The sequence below is a fragment of the Crinia signifera genome, chromosome 4 (assembly GCF_055691185.1).
Source record: "Crinia signifera chromosome 4, ASM5569118v1, whole genome shotgun sequence".
Taxonomy (NCBI): Eukaryota; Metazoa; Chordata; class Amphibia; order Anura; family Myobatrachidae; genus Crinia; species Crinia signifera.
In genome coordinates this window covers 312,757,585-312,779,168 of record NC_139220.1, presented here as the reverse complement: position 1 = coordinate 312,779,168, position 21,584 = coordinate 312,757,585, and the positions used below count along the sequence as shown (strand labels likewise).

Here is a 21,584-nt window from a genome sequence, read left to right as displayed (position 1 = left end):
CGGAAAATACGCATCCGTCCGAGTCAACTAGAATAAGGCAATAAATTGGGACTAAGGAAGATTTTATTTTAGAAAGCTTTGATACCCTGCAATGATTGGGGACTTCTGCTGCTGAAAATGCTGAGACCCTGCAGTGATCAGAGACTACTGCTACCAAGGACACTGGGAACCCACAATGATGAGGGACTACTGTTGGTCTCATTTTAGAGAGACCAATGAGATCCTGTACAAATGGAAAGCATCAATATCCTATCTCCCTACCAGGGCCGGTGCTAGGCACCGGAGCGCCCCAGGCAGGGGGGCGCCACGGCGCCCACCCGCTCCACTGGAGGGGGGGGCTTTGCGATGCGGCCACCGCGCCGCTACAGGGGTGGGGGGTAGGGGTGACGCGGTCGCTCCACTGGGGGAGTGGTGGCTTGGGTTGCCGGGTGTGATGCGGCCGCTGCTGCTGCATCGCTCCACGGCGGGGTTGGGGTGGCGGGTGGGCGGCCGGGATGCCACCAAGTATATATATTTTATATGTTGTGATTTGTGATTTTTTTTTCACTGAATTCAGCATCCCTAAATTAAGAGAAAACACATATTCTCATGCTGGATGCAGAGAGTGGTTTAAAAATTGATAATTAATGGTAGAATCAGACTCCTGCTTAAAATAAGCTTCATTCCCATTTAAAACTGTTTCATTACATGAAGAATCTTTTCAAGTAAATCATTCATTTTATTATCTATCTATCTTTTAATATTTATCACCTATATCACATCTATGTATTTAATATAATATGTTCCTATCTATCTATCTATCTATCTATCTATCTATCTATCTATCTCAGTTATTTTATATTTTTATCTATATTACATTGTGAGAGACTGAAAGACATTTAAACTTGTTCTAAAAATAATGTTTGAGCAATAACTTCATATTTTAATTTGTTTATAATTAAAATGGAAATAGTGGCATTCCTATGTATGATGAAGAACATTCTAGACAGAGGCTGGTTTATACTATATGGAAACATCAAACATCTCCAATACACACATTTGGATAATACACCTATTGCTGTTTGTGACTTACAATGAGGTATCAGTGGGGCAACATCAAACATAATTTTCAGTACATACATTAGCATAATAACTTCTCAAGTGTTGATTCTGGGTCACAATGAGATGGACATTGGTAGAAGGTGTCTGAGGTGGATCAAGGACCATAAACATTAGTCACTATTAACAGAAACTTCAAAGGATGACTACTATGTTCCCATGCATGAGAATGTGCCCATTCCATACTTCTTGGAGGATATAAGTTGCCTGAAGCTACTGGTACCCTCATTCCACTGAAATTGCCAGACGTGAACAGTCATGGACTCTGAGCTGGACCAAGTGATCTACACGGTGCTATCTCTGGAAGAAGAGTATTCAGCTTTGTCTCTTCCCCAGAGGAATTATGACAATGCCATCCACACATCTCCTCAACCTCTCTTAGATGTGAATTCCCAAGATTATCTACCAAGTTCAGATCTTCAGCAAGCTCTACTAGAACTTTATACTCTCCTAGGAAATCAGGAAGAAGCACATACCAGCAAATTGAGTGACTCAAGGGAGCCAATGGTTATGTTACCATCATCCAAGGGCACCAGAGAATTCCCTCCCACCAGTCATCCACCATTAAAACGTAAGTCTGCTTTTCTATAATAATAATAATAATAATAATAATAATAATAATAATAATGTTTAATATTATTAATTGATTCCTTGTCTTGTAGTTAATGGTTTTTGATGATGGAAATTATATATTTAATAGTAGTCTTTAAGAGAATAACTAAAACTTTTATTTATAGGTATATCAAGTTATCATGTTAAATACTATTAAAATGAGTGACAAAAAATATATATATAAACATGCAGAATAAATTAAATTAATGCAATTTTTGGAATACATGAAACCGAATGTAGCTGTATTTAATATAAAATATATGTTGGTTTCATAATTTAATTTTATGTAATAAAAATAGTAGAAATTATTATTATTATTATTACTATTATTATTATTAGTAGTAGTAGAAATAATACTTTATTATTCTGATTTAATGTATTATTATTTTTCCATTATTATTTAGGTATTCATATTATTATTGTTTTAACTGAATCATAGTGTACATGGGATTTTTCTATGAAGTAAGATATATTCACATTTGGAGGTAGTTTACATATCGTACCACTGCATCATCTCTCTCTTTCCTTAAAATACTTAAACCTAACAAGTATAAATGTCTCAATAAATTAAAATTTTGAAGACTGTTGCCTTCAAATAGCTTCTATCTACATATTGATTTTAAGGTTGATTTTGCTTTACAAATTTTGACTTTCTCTAATTGCACAATTAATTTTTATCTCCAGGAAAATTCTGCGAAGAAGAGAATAGAGTGTGTAAGAAAGCCAAAATCGAGACTGATGATTCTAAGACAACCACTTCAACCAACAGGTGTAGAAAGAGGACGATGTACAGCAAGGAACAGACCGACTTCCTCGTCAATCAGTTTAATTGTGATCCGTATCCAGACTTTGTGAGAAGGAGCCATATTGCCAGGATAACAGGGATTTCAGAACCTAGAATTCAGGTAATAACTTTTATTTTATATATATATATTAGAACACATTGTTATCATACTACTCTAAAGCACATACAAAAAAACATAATACAAATATTTTCTGTTTATGCCTTCCCCTCTCTCCTCTTTGGGTATCTCTGAGATGCTATAGGATAAATAATGACAATTAATATCCTATTTTTTGCTTTCAGGTCTGGTTCCAGAACAGAAGAGCGAGACATCTTTTACAACCCAACAAATCCCAGCATTCTCAACTCAGGAAATCCTCATCTATTGAAGGTGTCTGGAAAATTTACAATGAAAATCGCCCAAATGTTCAATTCTGTTGAGGAGTTGAGCCCACAGAAGACATGTGGATGCTCTTAAATACTGGATCTAGGTTATATTAAAGACATTGGTATTACATACATATAGCTTTATTATGCAATGGTCATAATACTATGTATATAACATTTATTTGCAATAGGTACTTAGTGCAACGTAAATGCTTAGTAATGCTTTGATTTTCATTTAATTTTAAATGTAAAAAAAAAATAAGAAAATGTAAAAAAATTAGCACAGAAATAATATTTTACCCATGCAAAATCAGAATAAAAAGCATTGTTAAAAAAAAAAAAAAATATATATATATATATATATATATATATATATATATATATATATACAGTATGTGCATAGAGTAAAAATAATATATAAATAAATATTAAGAGACATGTTCTCTGAAATCAATAATTTAGTAGGGTTAAGGATATATTTATTACGAAATGAAATTACATATTTTAAGATGACTGATGTTACAACATCTGAAATATTTATACTAAGCTTGAACATTTGCAATTTAAGGACATAACATTTTGTAAATAAAGTTGTGTAACTAAAGTCTTATCTACTTGTGAAAGGCATTAGGTGGAATTTAACATTAAATGAGTTTTACTATTTTTCTCTGATGCTTATTTTGACCCCTTTGTAGAAATATAATGGAAATTCTTGATAATGTAGTAAATAGAAATATTCCCTTAATTGTATTAACTTTTCTTATTAAATTATCTATCCAAAAAAGTGACAGATAAAATAAAAAATACAGGTAACTGGATATGTGGAGTTTAGAGTCAATTAGTGAATACATATTCTATAAATAATTATTTTCTGGTTATATACACTTAACTTGAGTGAGGGTTTAGCACAGGGGGGATTGCTACAAAAATGTAGATTTATTATAAAGGTTTGTTATTTATTTTTTACAAATTAAAATATATTTGGTTTCAGCATTTATTTTTGTCTCATTTGTTTGAATAATAATCTTTGTAATGTTTGATATGTTCCTGACTGAATGTAAAATTGGGAGGGGTCTACATGGTCAACCTGAGGTTACAGTAAACATCTGATTGATCTCAGACATTCATTTACATTTAGATCCCACATTTAGATTCCCGGTGGTTAAAAAGCTGACAAAAGGTTATAAGAGATTCCATAGATCAAACAATCTTGTCTCTCTAAAACTAGGAAAGCTTTCAACACAACATTCTTACATATTATTGCATCTATAGCATCATAATCTAGCTCTATGCTTAGAAAAAAATAGTTATCCAAAATTGGGGTTTAAAAAAAAAAAGAACATTATGTTTATATTCATATAGGATGTGTGGTACTTTTTGATGTTCATGCATGGCATAATGGTTAGCATTACTGCCTCACAGCGCTGAGGTCATGGGTTCCATTCCCACCATGGCCCTAACTGTGCGGAGTTTGTATATTCTCCCCGTGTTTGCGTGGGTTTACTCTGGGTACTCCGGTTTCCTCCCACAATCCAAAAATATACCTGTAGGTTAATTGGCTTCCATCAAAATTAACCCTAGATTATCTGTGTGTGTGTACATGTGGTAGGGAATATAGATTGTAAGCTCCACTGGGGCAGGGACTGATGTGAATGTTCAACTATACTCTGTACAGTGCTGCAGAATATGTGTGCGCTATAGAAGAAACTGTTAATAAATAAAATTAATAAATGTTAGCATTAGATATTATCTCAGAACATGCGATATTCTGGTAACTATGTTTCCTTCTTACAGGAGACCTTTCCGTAGTTTAAATGAGCAGAACTTATTTTTACATAATTAAGGTTATGTAAACATTTTCTAGTGTATTGAAAATGTCCAGGGGGATGAAACTAGGAAATGAATTATATTATATCCTACAAAATTGCAACAAAAAATACAGGGACTTCTAAAATATACATAAAAAATATAGATATTGTTAAGTATATGTTTCAGACATACATACGAGGAGGCACACCCCTGAGAATTGAAGGCTGTACTCAAATACTAATTCAATATTACTTTAAGTACATTTATATAGTGGTTATATTTGATCTGCAATTTCCTCAATGAAAATATAAGATAGTCTTAACTTGAAATTATTTGTCCTATACACTTAAATTAAATGCAATACAAATATGCCTTTATGCCTTTATTTTGTTTTTACATCTGTATTTAATTTATTTTGTGCCTAAATCTACAAATTAATGAATTAATTAATGATATATATATATATATATATATATATATATGATAATAACTGCAGCTAACTTATATCTATATATACACATCATGTTCCCTTCTATGCTGTAGCCAGCCATGCTGTAATTGAATATGTATGTTACATTATGTTTTGAATAGAAGAGCTATAAATACTTTTTTATTTTAGTGTCTTCTTACAAAATGCATTTTTTTTTAAATAAATGATAATGCATTGTTTGTGTAGATCTAAAGAAAAAAAGGTTTTGATTGATCTATAGCATATGAGTGTACAATGTATTTACACATCTTAAGCAGGACAACTGTTCTGCAGAGGTGTGAAATGGGTGGAGGCATCTGGGTAGGATCAAAGCATTGTGTGATACCCCAACTTCACAAAGACTTCAAAAGGGGGTTCTTAATGACACAAAGATACTGGTGATACCATTTGATGAAGGGAAGCTCCCAGGCATGACTCTCGAGCTAGCCAAAATAATCAACACTATGCTATCTCTAGAAAAAGTCAATTCAGCATTGTCTCCTCCCCTGAGGAACCAAGGTCATCTATATAGTGATTTATCTGATTTTAATAATCTAATGTCTCTTATGAAGAATATACTCTTTTTTTTTTTATTATTCCAGCAAGAATCCTTAACTAACAAGATCTAAATCTCCACAAGAAAATGTCTATCAGAAAACACCAGAGTAAAGTCTCTCCAATATTCAATGACTTTATTGGGGGGAAAAAAGGCCACATAATGTTCTATTTTTTATCTGAAGGTGGCCCCCTTAAAGTTTTAAATCATAGATATTTATTTAATTTTTTTTGTTTTGTTTATTTATATAGTTATTTTTGAGTATATGAGGCAGGTTCTTTCCATTTGTACCCCTTTCACACCAGAAATGCAGAGACAAACCCAGGAATTAAATTCCAGGGACAAACAGGGACATTCCCGGGTTGGAACCCATTCACACATGCTTTTGAAGCAGGGACAACCCGGGTCGGCACCTTTCACACTGAACCCGGGATGACCCTGCATTTCTATGAGAATAGCATTGAAAATGGCCTTTTTTAGGCCCACATTAGATTATGGATTATTAATAATTAAGACACAAAACATTTGTAGTGTTTCAGCCTTTGTTTACTTGTATAAAACAAATTAAAAGGCATATGAAAGCATCTTCCCCTCTAATAGCTCTCTCACCTCCTCATTTGTCCAAGACATGGCACACATTGCAGGCTTTCAGGGGTCAAAATGAACTTCTGGGGTCTGTGGTGCCACAGAACATGCACAGTGTCTCCCTGTACGCTGTATGCTGCCTCTGGGCGTGTCTGTGAGTGTCCACTACAACAGGAAGTTGCCCTGCTAGCAAATCAGCACTAGCAGAGGCAACACGGGAAGCAGGGACATGTCCCTGCACCTTTCACACCAGCTAGTAACCCTGGAAGGACCCGGGAGCAACCCTGCTACCTAGCAGGGTTGAATTGCCGGCAAATTAACCTGGGAATTTGTCCCTGGAACCTTTCACACCAGAGCTAGTCCCGGGTTGTTCCCGGACCCAACCCGGGAATTTAGGCTGGTGTGAAAGGGGTATTACTGAACACAACTCAGTAATGATTTATATCAAAGATATATTGTTAGATATGTTATACCAGAAGTACAGGATGCGTTACATGTTACGTATATGGTGTGAGTAAATCTGGTTTGCTGTTAACTTGAGATATTATCTTGGAGCCCACAAGATTGTCTTCACTTTGCTTCCTTCTCAGTATAGATATTGCAGCAGTAATGGGGCCTACAGATGGGGGGATTTTCTATATATACAGTAGTGATTATATCACTTTGAAAATGTTCCTACATTGTTCCGTGTTAAGGGGCCATCAGGGCCGGTGCCACCACTAGGCAGCTTTAGGCATTTGCCTAGGGCGCCGGCCACTGGAAAGCAGTAGTCGGGAGCAGGGAACCCCCTGGATGGAGGTGAATGGCTTCCTGTCACTCCCCCCCAGCAACTTCGATCCAGGAACCCCCCTAGATGCAGGTGAGCGGCTTCCCCCCACCCCCAGCAACCTCGGCAGCTGCCGCTGCATCGCCTCCTCCCCCCGTGGAATGACTTGGTGCCGGCGGCATCGGCATCACGCCCGCCCACCACCCCAACCCCGCTGTGGAGCCGCATCGCACCACCCAACCTCCCCCCCCCCGTTGAGTGACTGCGGCGACCGCATCACCCACCCCTGTAGCGACGCAGCGGCCACATCACAAAGCCCCCCCCCCGGTGGAGCGGGTGGGCGCCGGGGCACCCTCCGTCGGGGGTGCTCCGGTGCCTAGCACCGGCCCTGGGGGCCATAGCAATAGCAAAGCGTGTTAGCAATGCACATGTATGTAGATCCAATGGTTTATGTATATCTGTGATGGGGCAGATGCACATGTGCAGAACAGGTCCTATGTCCTCGCAAGCAGTGAGGCAGGAGGTGGGCAGAGCTGGCCAGCGTTCCCAAAATCAGGGGCATATTGTTCTCATTTTGTGGGAGTAGTGAGGCCAGGGTCTGCATCCACAGATGCATATTTCTGGCCCCGGCTAAGCAGTTTTGGAGGAAATTCTGAGTACTGTCCAATCAATCACCATCAAATGTTCTACCCCCATGTGTGCAGTGACTGAGTAGCCAGGTTTTTACTCGATGGCTATGAAGAAACTGGCTGATGGGGGCCAGAACTGACGACCGAGGTCCTCCCATCAAACGGATATTGCAGAGTTATATAGACACACACCGGTGGATGACTCAAGTTATAAACAGTCCCGTTACTTCGCAAGTAGTGTTGGTTCTTTAAAGCGGTAGTGCTGTACTCACTGTTGTATGCACACTTGTGTCTCCACCATCAGGTAGTGGGAGACTGTTGTCTCCTTCATGTAACTTTTCAGACAGTCTTTCTGTACTCATTAATGTACTACAAGACGGCTGCAGTCAAATTTGCAGTTTACTGTACATATCAGGTTGGAGGGAATACCTCCCTGGGTTCTAGTGCCCACCATATATAGTATAGAGAGCAGGCGCAGTATATATTAACTGCTACCCAATGGGACAAACTCAGAACTTTCAAAGTAAGTGGAGAGGCAATGTCTCTATTTTCTGTCCACTAGTTACAGCGCTGTATTCCCTCCACTAGATGTCGCTGTTGTGCAACAAGTGTCAGTGACTATAACACCTGACAATGCAGTGTGTGCTGGGTGGAGGGGTAATTTGGGGATTTACATAAAATGCAGATAAATTCTCTTCCAGGAAACATCATCTCCTTAATATCAGATAAAGATGAACAAGTGTACATTAGAAGGTTTATCACACTTTATAGGATGCCAGTCAGATTATCTTTTTATCTGAGTTTTCTCAGAGTTCAAAGTCCCATAGAGATAACGCAATTACAAGAAATGTCATTGCCTGTAACCAACACATCAAGCCACAAAGAAATACGCCCAAATGGTACTGTACAGCAAATATGTGCCATTGGGTTCCGTGGCAGTATGGAGTGGATTCATTATCCTCCAACTACTCCCTGGTTGAGGTTCATTCTTAGACTGTACTGCAAGACGTTATCATTAAATCTTCTAAACCTCACTCAACTCTCCTCCGTTAATTCTGTACTTTTGTACATGAGAAAGCACTACATCCATCCACTCACTTCCTCCTCCTTGCCAGTCCCACAAAAACCACAAAGTTTGACACATGCACACCATTGCGAATTTTCAACGGTGAGCGATGTTTTCTTATAATGCATGCGCTGGGCGCGAGCAGCCACATCGAACAGAGTGCGGGCGTGTGGTGGCGGCGGGTAGTCGCGCCCAGCGTTCCCATGGTAGTGACCCGGGTGCCGAGGTCGGGCTGCTGACATCACCGGATGTCAGCTGCCCGCCATGTTTCCCTCCAACACACAGGCAAAGCTAATACACCTGAGAGTGTCTAAAGGCCCCCATACACTAGGGCGACTTCGAGCAGGGGGGGCTGGGGACGCTGCGGGGGACACAGGCGGCATAGAGCCGGGCAGAGGGAGCCGGGAGCTGTCAGTGCTAGAAAAAAAAGCCTATACAATGAATGGGCAGCCTGTGATTGGCTGAACGCTCTCTCAGCCAATTGCTGACTGGCTGAGAGAGCGCTCAGCCAATCACAGGCCGCCCATTCATTGTATGGGCTTTTTTTTAAATTCAGTACTGACAGCTCCCGGCTCCCCCTGCCCAGCTCTATGCCGCCTGTGTCCCCCGCAGCGTCCCCAGCCCCCCCTGCTCCCTCCACCGCCGCGCCGCCCCACTAGGTCCCAAGTCGGGTGGTCAGACGTGCAGCAGGTCCGACCACCCGACGCAGATCCGATGCGCACGGGACCGCGCATCGGATCTGAGGGGACATCAAAACTAGCCGATTTTGGTCCGATTTCGGCCAGATCCGACTGATCTGGCCGAAATCTGACCAAAATCGGCTAGTGTATGGGGGCCTTAAGTTTTGCATATACCTTCCACATCATTCGATGGTTGGTGACCATCGAATGATGTGGGTTTGGCCACGCAGGGTGCAAATGCGGGAAAATTTGTTGTGCAAAGGGGTGGTGGTGGTGGCATGTGCAAGTGGCGGGTGGGCTTAAAATTACCTCCAAAGTTATCACCTCCCAGGGGTGTGCTCTGTAGAAATGACAAATGGCCCCTTATACTTGCCTAAATTCTTGATACATAAGAGAGGCTCCCAATTATCACGTATTTCTTTAAAGGGTTTTTATGATGATAATAATGTTATAGTATTTAATACTATTTGAGAAAGTGTTAATGATGGCTGAGGGAATTATGGGCCCAACTCAGGTTGTTTTGGTAAGCTGTGAACATCGCAGCTTACTGAGTGCCTGAGATGACGCTCAACCAAACGCCCACTGCCGATTCCCCTCGCAACAATGCGAGGGGATGTGTAACAAGAACACATCCCCGTGCATGCCTCTGCTGCAGGAATTTTTTTTATGGTGGTCACTGTGATGTTCTCTGCATTGTATGTAGTACCAATGTGATGCTTTATCTATTTTATGGTGGTCATTGTGATGTCCTCTGCATTGTATGAAGTACCACTGTGATGCTTTATCTATTTTATGGTGGTCACTGTGATGTCCTCTGCATTGTATGTAGTACCACTGTGATGCTTTGGGCGGTATTCAATGAGCCTGATTCGCCAGGTTTTTATGGCGAATTTGTGCTGTTTGGCGAATTTCTGTCAAAAACGGTGAATCACCCTATTCAATGACCACATGGCGAATACATTTGAAGGTTTTTTTCGCCATGATTCACCGAGTAGCAATCGCTATCTTTTTATGGTGAAGTGGAATGTGAACTTTTAAAATAAAGTGTTTTGTTTTTTACATTTGGTGTAAAAAAATCAGGAATTTTATTCTGAGGAGGGGCATGCTATTTTTATTCATGTGCTGTAAGCACATGAATATATATTTAATTTTAAAAATAATATTTTTTTTATTTTTTTTTTTACACAGCAGCCAGCAGGTGGCGCCAGAGCGGAGCCGCTCATTACATATTCATATATTCACTGCACGATCATTACGATCCTGTGTAGTGAATATACGCTCGCCTGCTGGCACCCCCGGGGGGGCAGCCTGTGCTGCCTGGCACCCGGGGAGCACACCTAACCCCCCACAAAGGTCTGGGCTAGGCAGAGAGACTACCATCTCTCTGCCTGGCACCGTCCTGAGGCTCCCTGCGGCAATCGCCGCAGGAGCTCATATTCGCCAGTCAGGGGCTCGCTGCCCCTGACTCGTTGAATACCGGAGCCCGCCGGCTCCGGAACGTGGCGAATGTGCAGCGAATCCAAAAAAGGATTCGCTGCACCTCGCAGGTATTCACATTGAATACCGCCCTTTATCTATTTTATGGTGGTCACTGTGATGTTCTCTGCATTGTATGTAGTACCACTGTGATGCTTTATCTTATTTATGGTGATCACTGTGATGTTCTCTGCATTGTATGTAGTACCACTGTGATGCTTTATCTATTTTATGGTGGTCACTGTGATGTCCTCTGCATTGTATGTAGTACCACTGTGATGCTTTATCTATTTTATGGTGGTCACTGTGATGTTATCTGCATTGTATGTAGTACCAATGTGATGCTTTATCTATTTTATGGTGATCATTGGGATGTCCTCTGCATTGTATGTAGTACCACTGTGATGCTTTATCTATTTAATGGTGGTCACTGTGATGTTCTCTGCATTATATAGTGGTCATATAAAGAACGTGCAAGGGAAAAAAGGAGAAGGGAAGAGGGGAAGAGTGAAAAAGAGAAGAAGTGAAGAGGTAGAAAGGGAAGAGGTAAAAAGGGAACAGTGGAGAAGGTAATAAGAAAGAAGTGGAGTGTGGAGAAGGTAAGAAGGAAGAAGGGATCAGAGAAGAAAGGAAGAAGAGAAGAGTGGAGAAGGGAATAGGGAATAAGGAAAGAGTGAAATAGGGAAGAAAGGAATAGACAAGAGTGGGGAAGGGAAAAGACAAGAAACAAAGAGCAGGAATTGTATATAAACAGAGGAATAGTGAATGCACTTAAAACTGTCCTTGTTGGAACAAATACAGAATATGTCACCAAGTTTTATCAAATTATGTTAAATTGTCCTGATAAGTAATTCTAGAGTCTTTTTCTGGACAAAATCCAGCTTTTGTGATGTGGTGGCCGGCTTCAGCTGGCAAAAAACAGCAACATAAAAATGACCACATTGTGTGGATTCTGCAAAGGTAACACTTTATTGTGGCATCAGTTACCCACTGTAAGGTGGGACTGAGTGTGGGAACCCTGTTGCTGTGGTTTTAGAGTCCTACAGGTCTCCTACAGGCTAAGACTTCCAGCGCTGGTCTGGCTGCTTCACAGCCGGCTCCCCCCGCACTGACAGGCAGCGGGGAGAACCGGCTTTCTCCGTTGCCTCTAACAGCTTCTGTAGCGCTGTCCCAGTGCTACAGAGGCTGAGAGCGCGATTGGCTGAGCTATGCGTCTCCATGGAGACGCATAGCTCAGCCAATCAGGACTGAGCTATGCGTCTCCATGGAGACGTATCGGCCAATCGCGCTCTCAGCCTCTGTAGCGCTGGAACAGCGCTACAGAAGCTGTTAGAGGCAACGGAGAAAGCCGGTTCTCCCCGCTGCCTGTCAGTGCGGGGGGAGCCGGCTGTGAAGCAGCCAGACCAGCGCTGGATCCAGGAACGGTAAGTAACGCTGGTGTAAAAGTGAGGTGTGTGTGTAATAAACTTTTACTTCTCTGTGTGTGTGTTTTTTATAAACATTCTTTTTACAGGTGGACTACAAGTCCCAGCGGGCCCATTCATGCCCTGCATGCTGGGACTTGTGGTTCTCCAAGTCCCAGTATGCGGGGGAGGTCTGCTGGCACTTGTAGTTCTCCGGTATAAAGCAATGTAACGTATGATCGATTTAACCCTATCAGGCCGGCGTCCACTGGCCACGGACGAAGGTGACAGCCCCGGGCTTCAGCCCTGGACGGGTGAAGCCTGGGGGGGGACCCCTTTATTGGGGGGGTCCCCACTCCTACAGGTACCCTGTCCAAGGCTGACCAGCCACGGTGCTCATGTTTTGGCCGGGGGACCTTGTATAAAAAGTGTCCCCCGGCTGTGGCATGACACCGCGGGCTGTTGGAGCCCGGTGCTGGTTTCAAAATACGGGGGACCCCCAGATTTTTTGTCCCCCGTATTTTTGGAACCAGGACCGGTCCAAGAGTCCGCGGCTGGTTTCAGAAATACGGGGGACCCCTATGCTTTTTGTCCCCCCGTATTTTTGGAACCAGGTCCGGCTCAATGAGCCCGGGGCTGGTTATGCTTAGGAGGGGGGACCCCACGCCGTTTTTTTTTTAAATAAAAACACTTTTACACATTTTTATTAACAGGACCATGCACAGATCTCAATGATCTGTGCATGGTTCTGTCAAATTCGCCTGTCAGAACCTGGTCTATTTTTTTTGCGATTTTTGGTAACATTTACCAAAAATCGCACCCTATTACATTTGGAAGTTGTATACTTTATAATGGGAAAACATCTGGATGCGATTTGAAATGTGACTAAAAATCGATTTTTACCGCGATTTTCAACCTATTAAATGTGCGATTTTCGGAAAATGTGCGATTTCGGCCGTTTTTGACCAAAAATCGCACATGTCTAAAAAATCGCACCCTATTACATTTCGCCCTTTATCTCTTCACCGAGCTTAATACATCTACCCCACAGTAACATAAGAAATAGAAAGCTTCAGTAATGGTGTATCTATAGTATCTGTGTTATACAATATCACCAGTTTCAGCAGCATTCCTGTTTACCTTCTTATATCATCCCCTGTCCTTTACACACCCGGTCTGACACCGTAATCTCTCACCGTCACACATTTCCAAAAAACAAGTTTAAAAATTTTAAAGTTTTATTTTTGTAAACAAAATAATATAATGCTTATGTACTATGTACACTGCCTGCTTGTACTTATAGTGCCATCATCAGTTATAGCAAAATTAAACAACAACAGTTATAAATACCGGTATATCTCCTCTTTTTTTGCCACGGAACACAAAAAAGCACTTTAACATTCACATGTATTCGAGCAAGGTCATCGTATATTCTCTTCCATATTGCAAGAGCTAAATCAGTGCAAGACCAGTCCTGTGCACATTGGGGCCTGTTTCTGATTCGTACGCTGTGCCAATACGAGCGCAATTGTTTTTTACATGTGCGTGCATCTCAATCGTCTGCGTGCAGAAAGGCAGCAGGAATGTGGACACAGGCCCTGGGGCTTTTAGTGTGAGTACCTGGGAGGTGAGAGCTGAGAGGCGAAACGGACGTTTGCGCCTTACCAAAAGCAAGTGCGTCCAAAGACAATAGAGGAGGACAGGCTCAGACAATGCCATAAGGCTGATCCAAGTTTTGGTACATTTGAAGGGGGGGTTAGTAATGGGTGTGGATCATTAGGTGGACATGGAAATGGTCAACACAGGAAAGGATCAACACAAGTTTTTCACAAATTTTTTTGTCTTTATGATATATGTCGGCACCATGCTTCGGGCTTGGAGCCTCGCTACGCTCAGCACACTATTACATTCTCCCTCTATGCTGAGACGGATGATGTCAAAAAAGTCAGTTTTTAAAAAAATCATGAAAAACTCTTGCCAACCTTTTAATGTGTTGACCATTACCATCTCAACCTTTCGATTGTGTCAACATTTTGTCCAATTTGACCTATTGCATGTGTCAACCTATTTTCTGTCGACCAATAGTGGTTGACCTATTGACTGTCTACCTAGAAATTGTCGACTAATCAACCAGAACCAGTTAGAAACACCACATAATGATCCTCAGCTGAAGTGTTTGAATTTTTTTACCAAAACTTGCATTATACCCCTTTCACACCATCCTAATTTCCCGAGTTAAGCTATGGAGCAGGGTTGTCCCGGGTTCAATCCGGGGACCTGGCCGGTGTGAAAGGGGTAGAGGGTACTTACCCGGGTTGCCAGTCCTCGGTGTGCTGTCAGGCCGGGGATCCAAACAGGTGGTGGGCGCAAATGACCGGATAGGCGGCAGATGAAGATGAAGCAGCTCTCCAGCGCCCTCACTGCCACCGGAGAGCTGCGTCATTTGCTGTGTGGATTCCCGGCCTGCACTGAGAACTAGCAACTGAGGTGAGTACTCGCCGCCATCCCGCCACCATCAAGCCACCTGCACGCCTCCTCCCCACCTCTCCTGAGGGCCTCCTCCCCACCTCCTTCCCACCTCCTTCCCGCCCCCTTCACACACCAGAAAATGCAGGGACTTTTCTGGTTTGAAAGAGGTCCGGCACAGTGGCGGATTAAGCACGGGGCGACAGGGGCGGTCGCCCTGGGGCCCCCACACATAAGGGGCCCCCACACCTGTCTCCCCATGCTTATGCAGTGGGATCGAGGAATGCAGGGGGGCTGGCGTAGCGCAGATGGGCAAGGGGTCCCTGCAGCAGTCTGGGCGGTCAGCACCAGGGTCCCTGCCGCAGATGGGAAGTCAGTGGCGGGGTCCCTGCAGCGGATGGGAACTAGTAGCCAATACTGCTACTAGTTCCCATCTGCTGCAGGGACCCTGCCGCTAACTTCCCATACACTGCAGGGAACACAGCGCTGACTGCTCAGACCGCTGCCGGGACCACCTGCGCTGCCCAGGTACCAACCTCCCAGGGGGGGTGTCTGTTGGGACCCCACAATTTTGGGTACTTGTGGATTATCAAGGCTCCCACGATGAGCATCGCAAGCTAAAAAATCGCATCGCATCGCATAAGATCAAATCGCATGCGATGCGATGCGATCGCATGCGATTTTGCACTGAAATGCATCCAAATGCATTGAAATGTGCAGCAAACATGTTAAATGCCCCCAAATGTCATTTTTCAGAGTGTACCACCCCCACTATCAACGCCAACCCGAAGCGTGGCGAGCGCAGCGAGCCACCGAGCCCGAAGCGTGGCGAGCGCAGCGCGCCCCGCGAGGGGACGTGGATACCTTCACAGGTATACGCGTCCCCTCGCGGGCTTCACAGGTATCCGCGTCCCCTCGTGGGGCTCGCTGCGCTCGCCACGCTTCGGGCACGGTGGCTCGCGGCGCTCGCCACACTATTCTATTCTCAACTCCACGCCGACGTGGATAGTGGGGGTATGAAAAGGTCGTAGGACGCATACCGCCGCCCCTCGCGGGCTCGCTGCGCTTGCCACGCTTCGGGTTGGCGTTGATAGTGGGGGTGGTACACTCTGAAAAATGACATTTGGGGGCATTTAACATGTTTCCTGCACATTTCAATGCATTTGGATGCATTTCAATGCAAAAACGCATGCGATCGCATCGCATCGCATGCGATTTGATTGCATGCAATGCGATTGCATGTGATTTTTGCTAAAAATAGCTAAAAACCTGTAAAAATCGCATCCCATCGCATGCCATCTCATGCCACTACATATGGCATGCGATGGCATGCGATGGGAGCCGTGATACTCCACAAGTACCCAATTTTGTTGTCCAGGGCCCCCACAGACCTTAATCCGCCCCTGGCCCAGCATGATCCCTGGGTCTTATTCCAGGGTGGGTCTTTGCATTTTCTGGCGTGAAAGGGTTATTAGCCATGAGTAGTAGTAGTAATAGTAGTAGTGTTTAAAGATAAGTATCATCTTTAAACACTGATATTTTTTTATGAGAAATGCATACATCCGTTTCACCCCCCCCCCCCCCCTCCCGTCACCTAACTTCTTCTTTAATGGACAAAACCGTGTGCACTGCAATTGAAGTAGATGTAACATGTGCAGAGAGAGCTACATTTGGGTGAGGTGTCTTCAAAATTATATCTATATTGCAGTGTAAAAATAAAGCAGTCAGTATTTTCCCTGCACAGAAACAAAATAACTCACCCAAATCTAACTCTCTCTGTACATGTTACATCTGCCCCACCTGCAGTGCACATGGTTTTGTCCATTAAAGAATGAGTTTGCTTTTACAAACCAACCAGAAACACCCCCAGGATCGCTTGGTGGGGTGGTCTGATGGCAAAGTATGACCTCATTGTAGGTGGAATATGATGTCATTGGGGACCGCAGAGGTCTGGAAATAAGACGGAGTATGCAGACAGAACGTCTTATAAAGCCTGCGCTATATGAAAGTGTATATCCAACATCTTTGGTCTAAGGCACAATCACACACAGAAAAAATGTAAGGTTTGTGTAACGATTTTCACAGTAATGCACATTTTAGATAAATAACATAATTCATTACATGAGTTTCCTGAACATGTGTGTTGGAGGGATACGGTCATTTGGTCTACAGCTTGTTGGTCGACAAGCATTGGGTCGACACAATTAGGTCAACATGGGGATTGTTCGACATGGTTCTAGGTCGACATGGGTCAAGGTCGACCTGGGTCTAGGTCAGCATGGGTTTAGGTCGACAGGTCATTAGGTCGACAATTTCTAGGTTGACAGTCAAAGAAAGGCCATGGAGAAAGACCTTTCCCCATGTCGACCTATTGGTGTCAACCTAATGCTTGTTGACCAACATGCTGTAGACAAAATGATCCCAACCCGTGTGGGAAACCTGTGTATAAATGCCTTCCTATATCGGGGCTTCACCAACACTTGGGGAGGTATGTTTAGGGAATAGGTGAAGCATTACAGGAGGGGGAGTAACACTCTTGGGAGTGAGACCACACCCCTTGTAAGGACATTTAAATATCCCTCACCAGAGTGGTAACATCCACTGTCCCAATATGCCCACTGCCCCAAGATGCCCACTTCTGTTGGGAAAGATGCCTTAAAAGAGAAGGTTGTCGATGCCAGAACCAGTCCAGCACACTGCATCGGAGCCATGGCTGCCCAGCAACCACAGGCACATTGCACCCACATCTCTGTACAGAACATCTGCTCTGTTTGACCAATACATCCCAGTTTCACTAACCCATAAGGCAGTCACTGGAAGCTGATAGGCTGGCCAATCCTTTGCAGGTCGGAAATCCCAATAAATCTATGTTATTTTATAAAGGTCCATAGGTCGACAGTCAATAGGTCCACACCATTTAACTGACATTGGCAAGGTTGACATAGACAAAAGGTTGACACAAGCAAAAGTTTGACATAGTCGACACATGAAAAGGTACACTAATTTGGGGTCCATGACATGAATTCTCCAAGTTAACACCAAATAAACATGCAAGACTAATGTTGACTTTTTTCCCATGACGACCATTGCTTATGTCAACATTTTGTCTATGTTGACCATTTGGTGACAACGTACTTGACTGTCGACCTAGACACTGTCAATCCCTTTATACCATAACCATTTATAACAGGGATCCCATCAGTGAACTCTAACCTACGGGAGTATCATTTATTTTTTGATGCATTTGAACCCTTACACATGTCTAGGCGGAGGCTGCCATAATTTAAATAGACCTATTCAGAGAGTCGCAATAAAATAAGCAACAAAAGCGGCAGCACTCAGCGCATGTGGAGTGAGGTGGGGGGGGAAGATAAATACTAACCACCACCGTTCCGCCATTGCTTTAGAAAATGTTCTTCAATGCTGGTCTATTTAGCAAAACTGTTTGCAAAAACAATATATCCGCCCCATGCAAATTTATATTTATGTGTTTGTATAATATAGTTTTCTTTTATTCCACTCTCATACGCCGCCTTTCTTCTTGGGCGAGTCACTGCTAATAGCAAGTCCTGGCTTGGCTTTGGAGGTAGCAAGACGAGATCTTGGTGAAGCTACTGAGATGTCACTCTGCCAATTTCCTTACATCTCCAACTCCATCATTTTTCTACGAGTCTTCATCCTCTTCATCTGTTCACATGTCGGTATTGTTTGGCTTCGTTTTCTCGAATTATAGGTCGGACAGCTCGATAAGTCTGACCTTTCCCACTTTGATCTCCTCCTTTACCATGTTTTTCATGGTCTCGGTGGCAAAGTAATAGGCAAAGGGGTCCAGCACGGTGTTACAGCAGGCCGCCAGTAGGGCTATGTTGTAGGCCTCGTCGATGGCACAGTTGTGTGTCAAGACTTGGTAGAGGAGCAATACCGTGTGGTACGGGAGGAAGCATAGCAGGAAAATACATATGTTAGCCATTAACATGTGCACAATCTTCACCTTGTTCACCATCCCTTCTTGAACCACGTGACTATGGCCCATTGCTCTTAGCAAAGTCACAGAGCTTGCTATTATTATCAGGATAGGAACCAAGAAGCCAACGGTTAGAGCCGATATTGTTGGTCCTCTCTGAGTAACAAAAGGAGGCTTGCCATAAACGCAGGATGTACTATTACCATCTTTCGAAAAGGTGTAAGAGGCAACACAGGAAGTAACATTAAGGAGCCACACACCAACACAGATCCAAGATGCCTTCTGACGGAGCTGTCGGGAACGGATGGGGAAGCAGACAGCCAGATATCGGTCCAAGCTAATGCACGTCAATAGGAAGATACTTCCATACATGTTGAGAAGGAGAAACGAGCCAGCTACATCACAGATCAAAGTCCTTAAGGTGTGAGATAGAGTGTGAGATGGTGAAAGAGCGTAGCCATATATTCTCAGCGGTAGGGTGCAGACCAAGAGCAGGTCAGCAATGGCCAGGTTTTTCATATAGACCGTAGTGGGCGACCGGAGCTTCGGCAGGTGGAAGAACAAGTAGATGGCAACGCTGTTGAGGACCAGACCTAATACTGTGATCATGGAGTACCCGCACAGATACAGGATTCGGCTGGACTCCTGGCAGTTGCTGTTGTTGGACATTTGTAGCCTCCACGGGGAGCCCTCGCACCCACACCTCTGAGCGATACCGAGACCAGGCGTCTTCTTTTTTGCTTCTTTGTAATAAACACCTGGAACACAAATAAAATAGGATTATTTTACGTTTCATACAATGTGATCCTGCTTTCTCTTAATGTAAACTACTGCCTGTACCCCTGCGTCATAGATCTACAGTCAATAGGATGACCGCGAAGATGCTTAGAGATCGAGAGCACCCAAAGATCGACACGGAACCGGTAGACATGAAAATGGTTGACATAAGTTTTTTTTTTCTTGTCGAGTGTACGCTGCTTAGTGAGCAGATCTGAACCAGGCCCTTAGTGGCTGGAAATATGATAGTAGTTACACACCCACCGTGCACTATGGTTTGATCCAGGGTCAAAGCAACATAGGTCCCAGGTGGAACATAGGACCATGCTAGCCATGGAGTGGGTGTCAGGGCAAAGGACAGTTTAGGGAATCTCTCTGACACCTGGAACCAGGAAGCAGTTGAAAGGTCTGCTGTGTCAAGGCATAGTCAATAGGCCAACATGCACTAGGTTGACATAATAAAAAAAAAATACAACATGCAATAGATTGACAATGTCAAAAGGTCGACACAAGTAAAAAATTTTTTTTTTTTTACTTTTTGTACTGTATAAAAGGTTTCCACATTGATACCAAAAACACATGTGGGGGGATTCAGGAAGCATATGCTGAGTCACACAGCAGCAGAGCAGCGGTGAATAGATTCCGCAAGCATTCGCCTGGCACCTGTTCATAGTGCCACGGGAGACTTGGGGAAGCTCAGAATCTCGGGGAGAGTTGGGCATGCACCCAGAGTGATAGGAACAGGGCAATGTCACTGAGACATGCTTCCTTCTCCTGTGAACTCAGAGTCAATATAACACAGACAGCAGGGACTTATGTGCTGGAGACTAGGAGATGGGACCTTAGGCTCTGGCAGTGGGCTGCTGCCAGTGCACGGCTTATATAGGCTGCCTGACTTGCATTTGCTGCCAAGGTTGATATTAGTGGTCACATGGCAGCAGGATCAAATCTAAAGAGTCGCTGCAAACCCTCGGCTATATGCAGTGTAAGTGAATGTGGTGCTTATGACACCCGTTTTCAACCAACAATATTGGGAAATTCTACAATCCAAAATCTAGGTAGGGAATCCCATCTAACCAGTATGATGACTGTATCTGTAGAAGCACCACTAATACATTATAAATACTTTCCCATCCAAGAGGGCTGATCACCCCGTCATCCCCTCCGGCTGGCTAAATATTCTCATTTCAGCTGCCGTTGATCTTGATAAAATTTCAACTTCAAGGTCAAAAGAATTCTGACGATGGGTCTGTATGAAAGAAAGACCTTTGGGCTAATACAGTACACACATCTCTGGGCTGAATGACTATAGTCAAGAAGATTATAAAAAAAAATTCCCCCCCGTTGTGTTTGTTCCACTTGTTGCAGCCGCCCCCTCCTCTTCCTCTCTTCCTGTGCGTGTTATTTTGAGGTCTTTATTTAAAAAAATAACCTGTGAACCAGAATGATCTTAATCACTTAAAGGCCCATTTCTGAACGATGGCATTTACAATGCGATACAGGCGGAATATTACTGCCCAGGATCGCAATAGTAAAATGCAATCCTATCACGTGAATGTAATGTCCCCTGTGCTGGGACATGGCTCTGATGTGCTGAGATGAGTGCTGGAGGGGCGGGTGTCACAGCAGTGCCACTTATACACATAATGCCCATCACAGCAGTGCCGCTTATACACATAATGCCCATCACAGCAGTGCCGCTTATACACATAATGCCCATCACAGCAGTGCTGCTTATACACATAATGCCCATCACAGCAGTGCTGCTTATACACATAATGCCCATCACAGCAGTGCCGCTTATACACATAATGCCCATCACAGCAGTGCCGCTTATACACATAATGCCCATCACAGCAGTGCCGCTTATACACATAATGCCCATCACAGCAGTGCCGCTTATACACATAATGCCCATCACAGCAGTGCCGCTTATACACATAATGCCCATCACAGCAGTGCCGCTTATGCACATAATGCCCATCACAGCAGTGCCGCTTATACACATAATGCCCATCACAGCAGTGCCGCTTATACACATAATGCCCATTACAGCA

At 43.5% G+C, this 21,584-nt stretch overlaps 2 protein-coding genes across 2 annotated transcripts; one reads left to right on the top strand and one right to left on the bottom strand.

Annotated features, from left to right (window-relative positions):
* Positions 1 to 849: 849 nt before the first annotated feature.
* Positions 850 to 3,176, top strand: LOC146072844 (homeobox protein siamois-like). The gene is made up of 3 exons (XM_083180030.1): positions 850 to 1,669; positions 2,395 to 2,615; positions 2,798 to 3,176. The coding sequence occupies exons 1-3, from the start codon at positions 1,357 to 1,359 to the stop codon at positions 2,933 to 2,935; spliced, it is 672 nt and encodes a 223-aa protein (XP_083036156.1). The 5' UTR covers positions 850 to 1,356; the 3' UTR covers positions 2,936 to 3,176.
* A 13,220-nt stretch (positions 3,177 to 16,396) lies between these two features.
* Positions 16,397 to 19,504, bottom strand: LOC146072843 (lysophosphatidic acid receptor 6-like). Its single transcript, XM_083180029.1, has one exon. The coding sequence runs from the start codon at positions 19,417 to 19,419 to the stop codon at positions 18,514 to 18,516; it is 906 nt and encodes a 301-aa protein (XP_083036155.1). The 5' UTR covers positions 19,420 to 19,504; the 3' UTR covers positions 16,397 to 18,513.
* Positions 19,505 to 21,584: the final 2,080 nt, after the last annotated feature.

Coding starts and splice junctions, on each gene's coding strand:
- LOC146072844 (XM_083180030.1), top strand. CDS start 1,357: ATGGACTCTGAGCTGGACCAAGTGATCTACACGGTGCTATCTCTGGAA. Junction 1,670..2,394: donor CAGTCATCCACCATTAAAAC/GTAAGTCTGCTT, acceptor TTTTATCTCCAG/GAAAATTCTGCGAAGAAGAG. Junction 2,616..2,797: donor TTTCAGAACCTAGAATTCAG/GTAATAACTTTT, acceptor TTTTGCTTTCAG/GTCTGGTTCCAGAACAGAAG.
- LOC146072843 (XM_083180029.1), bottom strand. CDS start 19,419: ATGTCCAACAACAGCAACTGCCAGGAGTCCAGCCGAATCCTGTATCTG.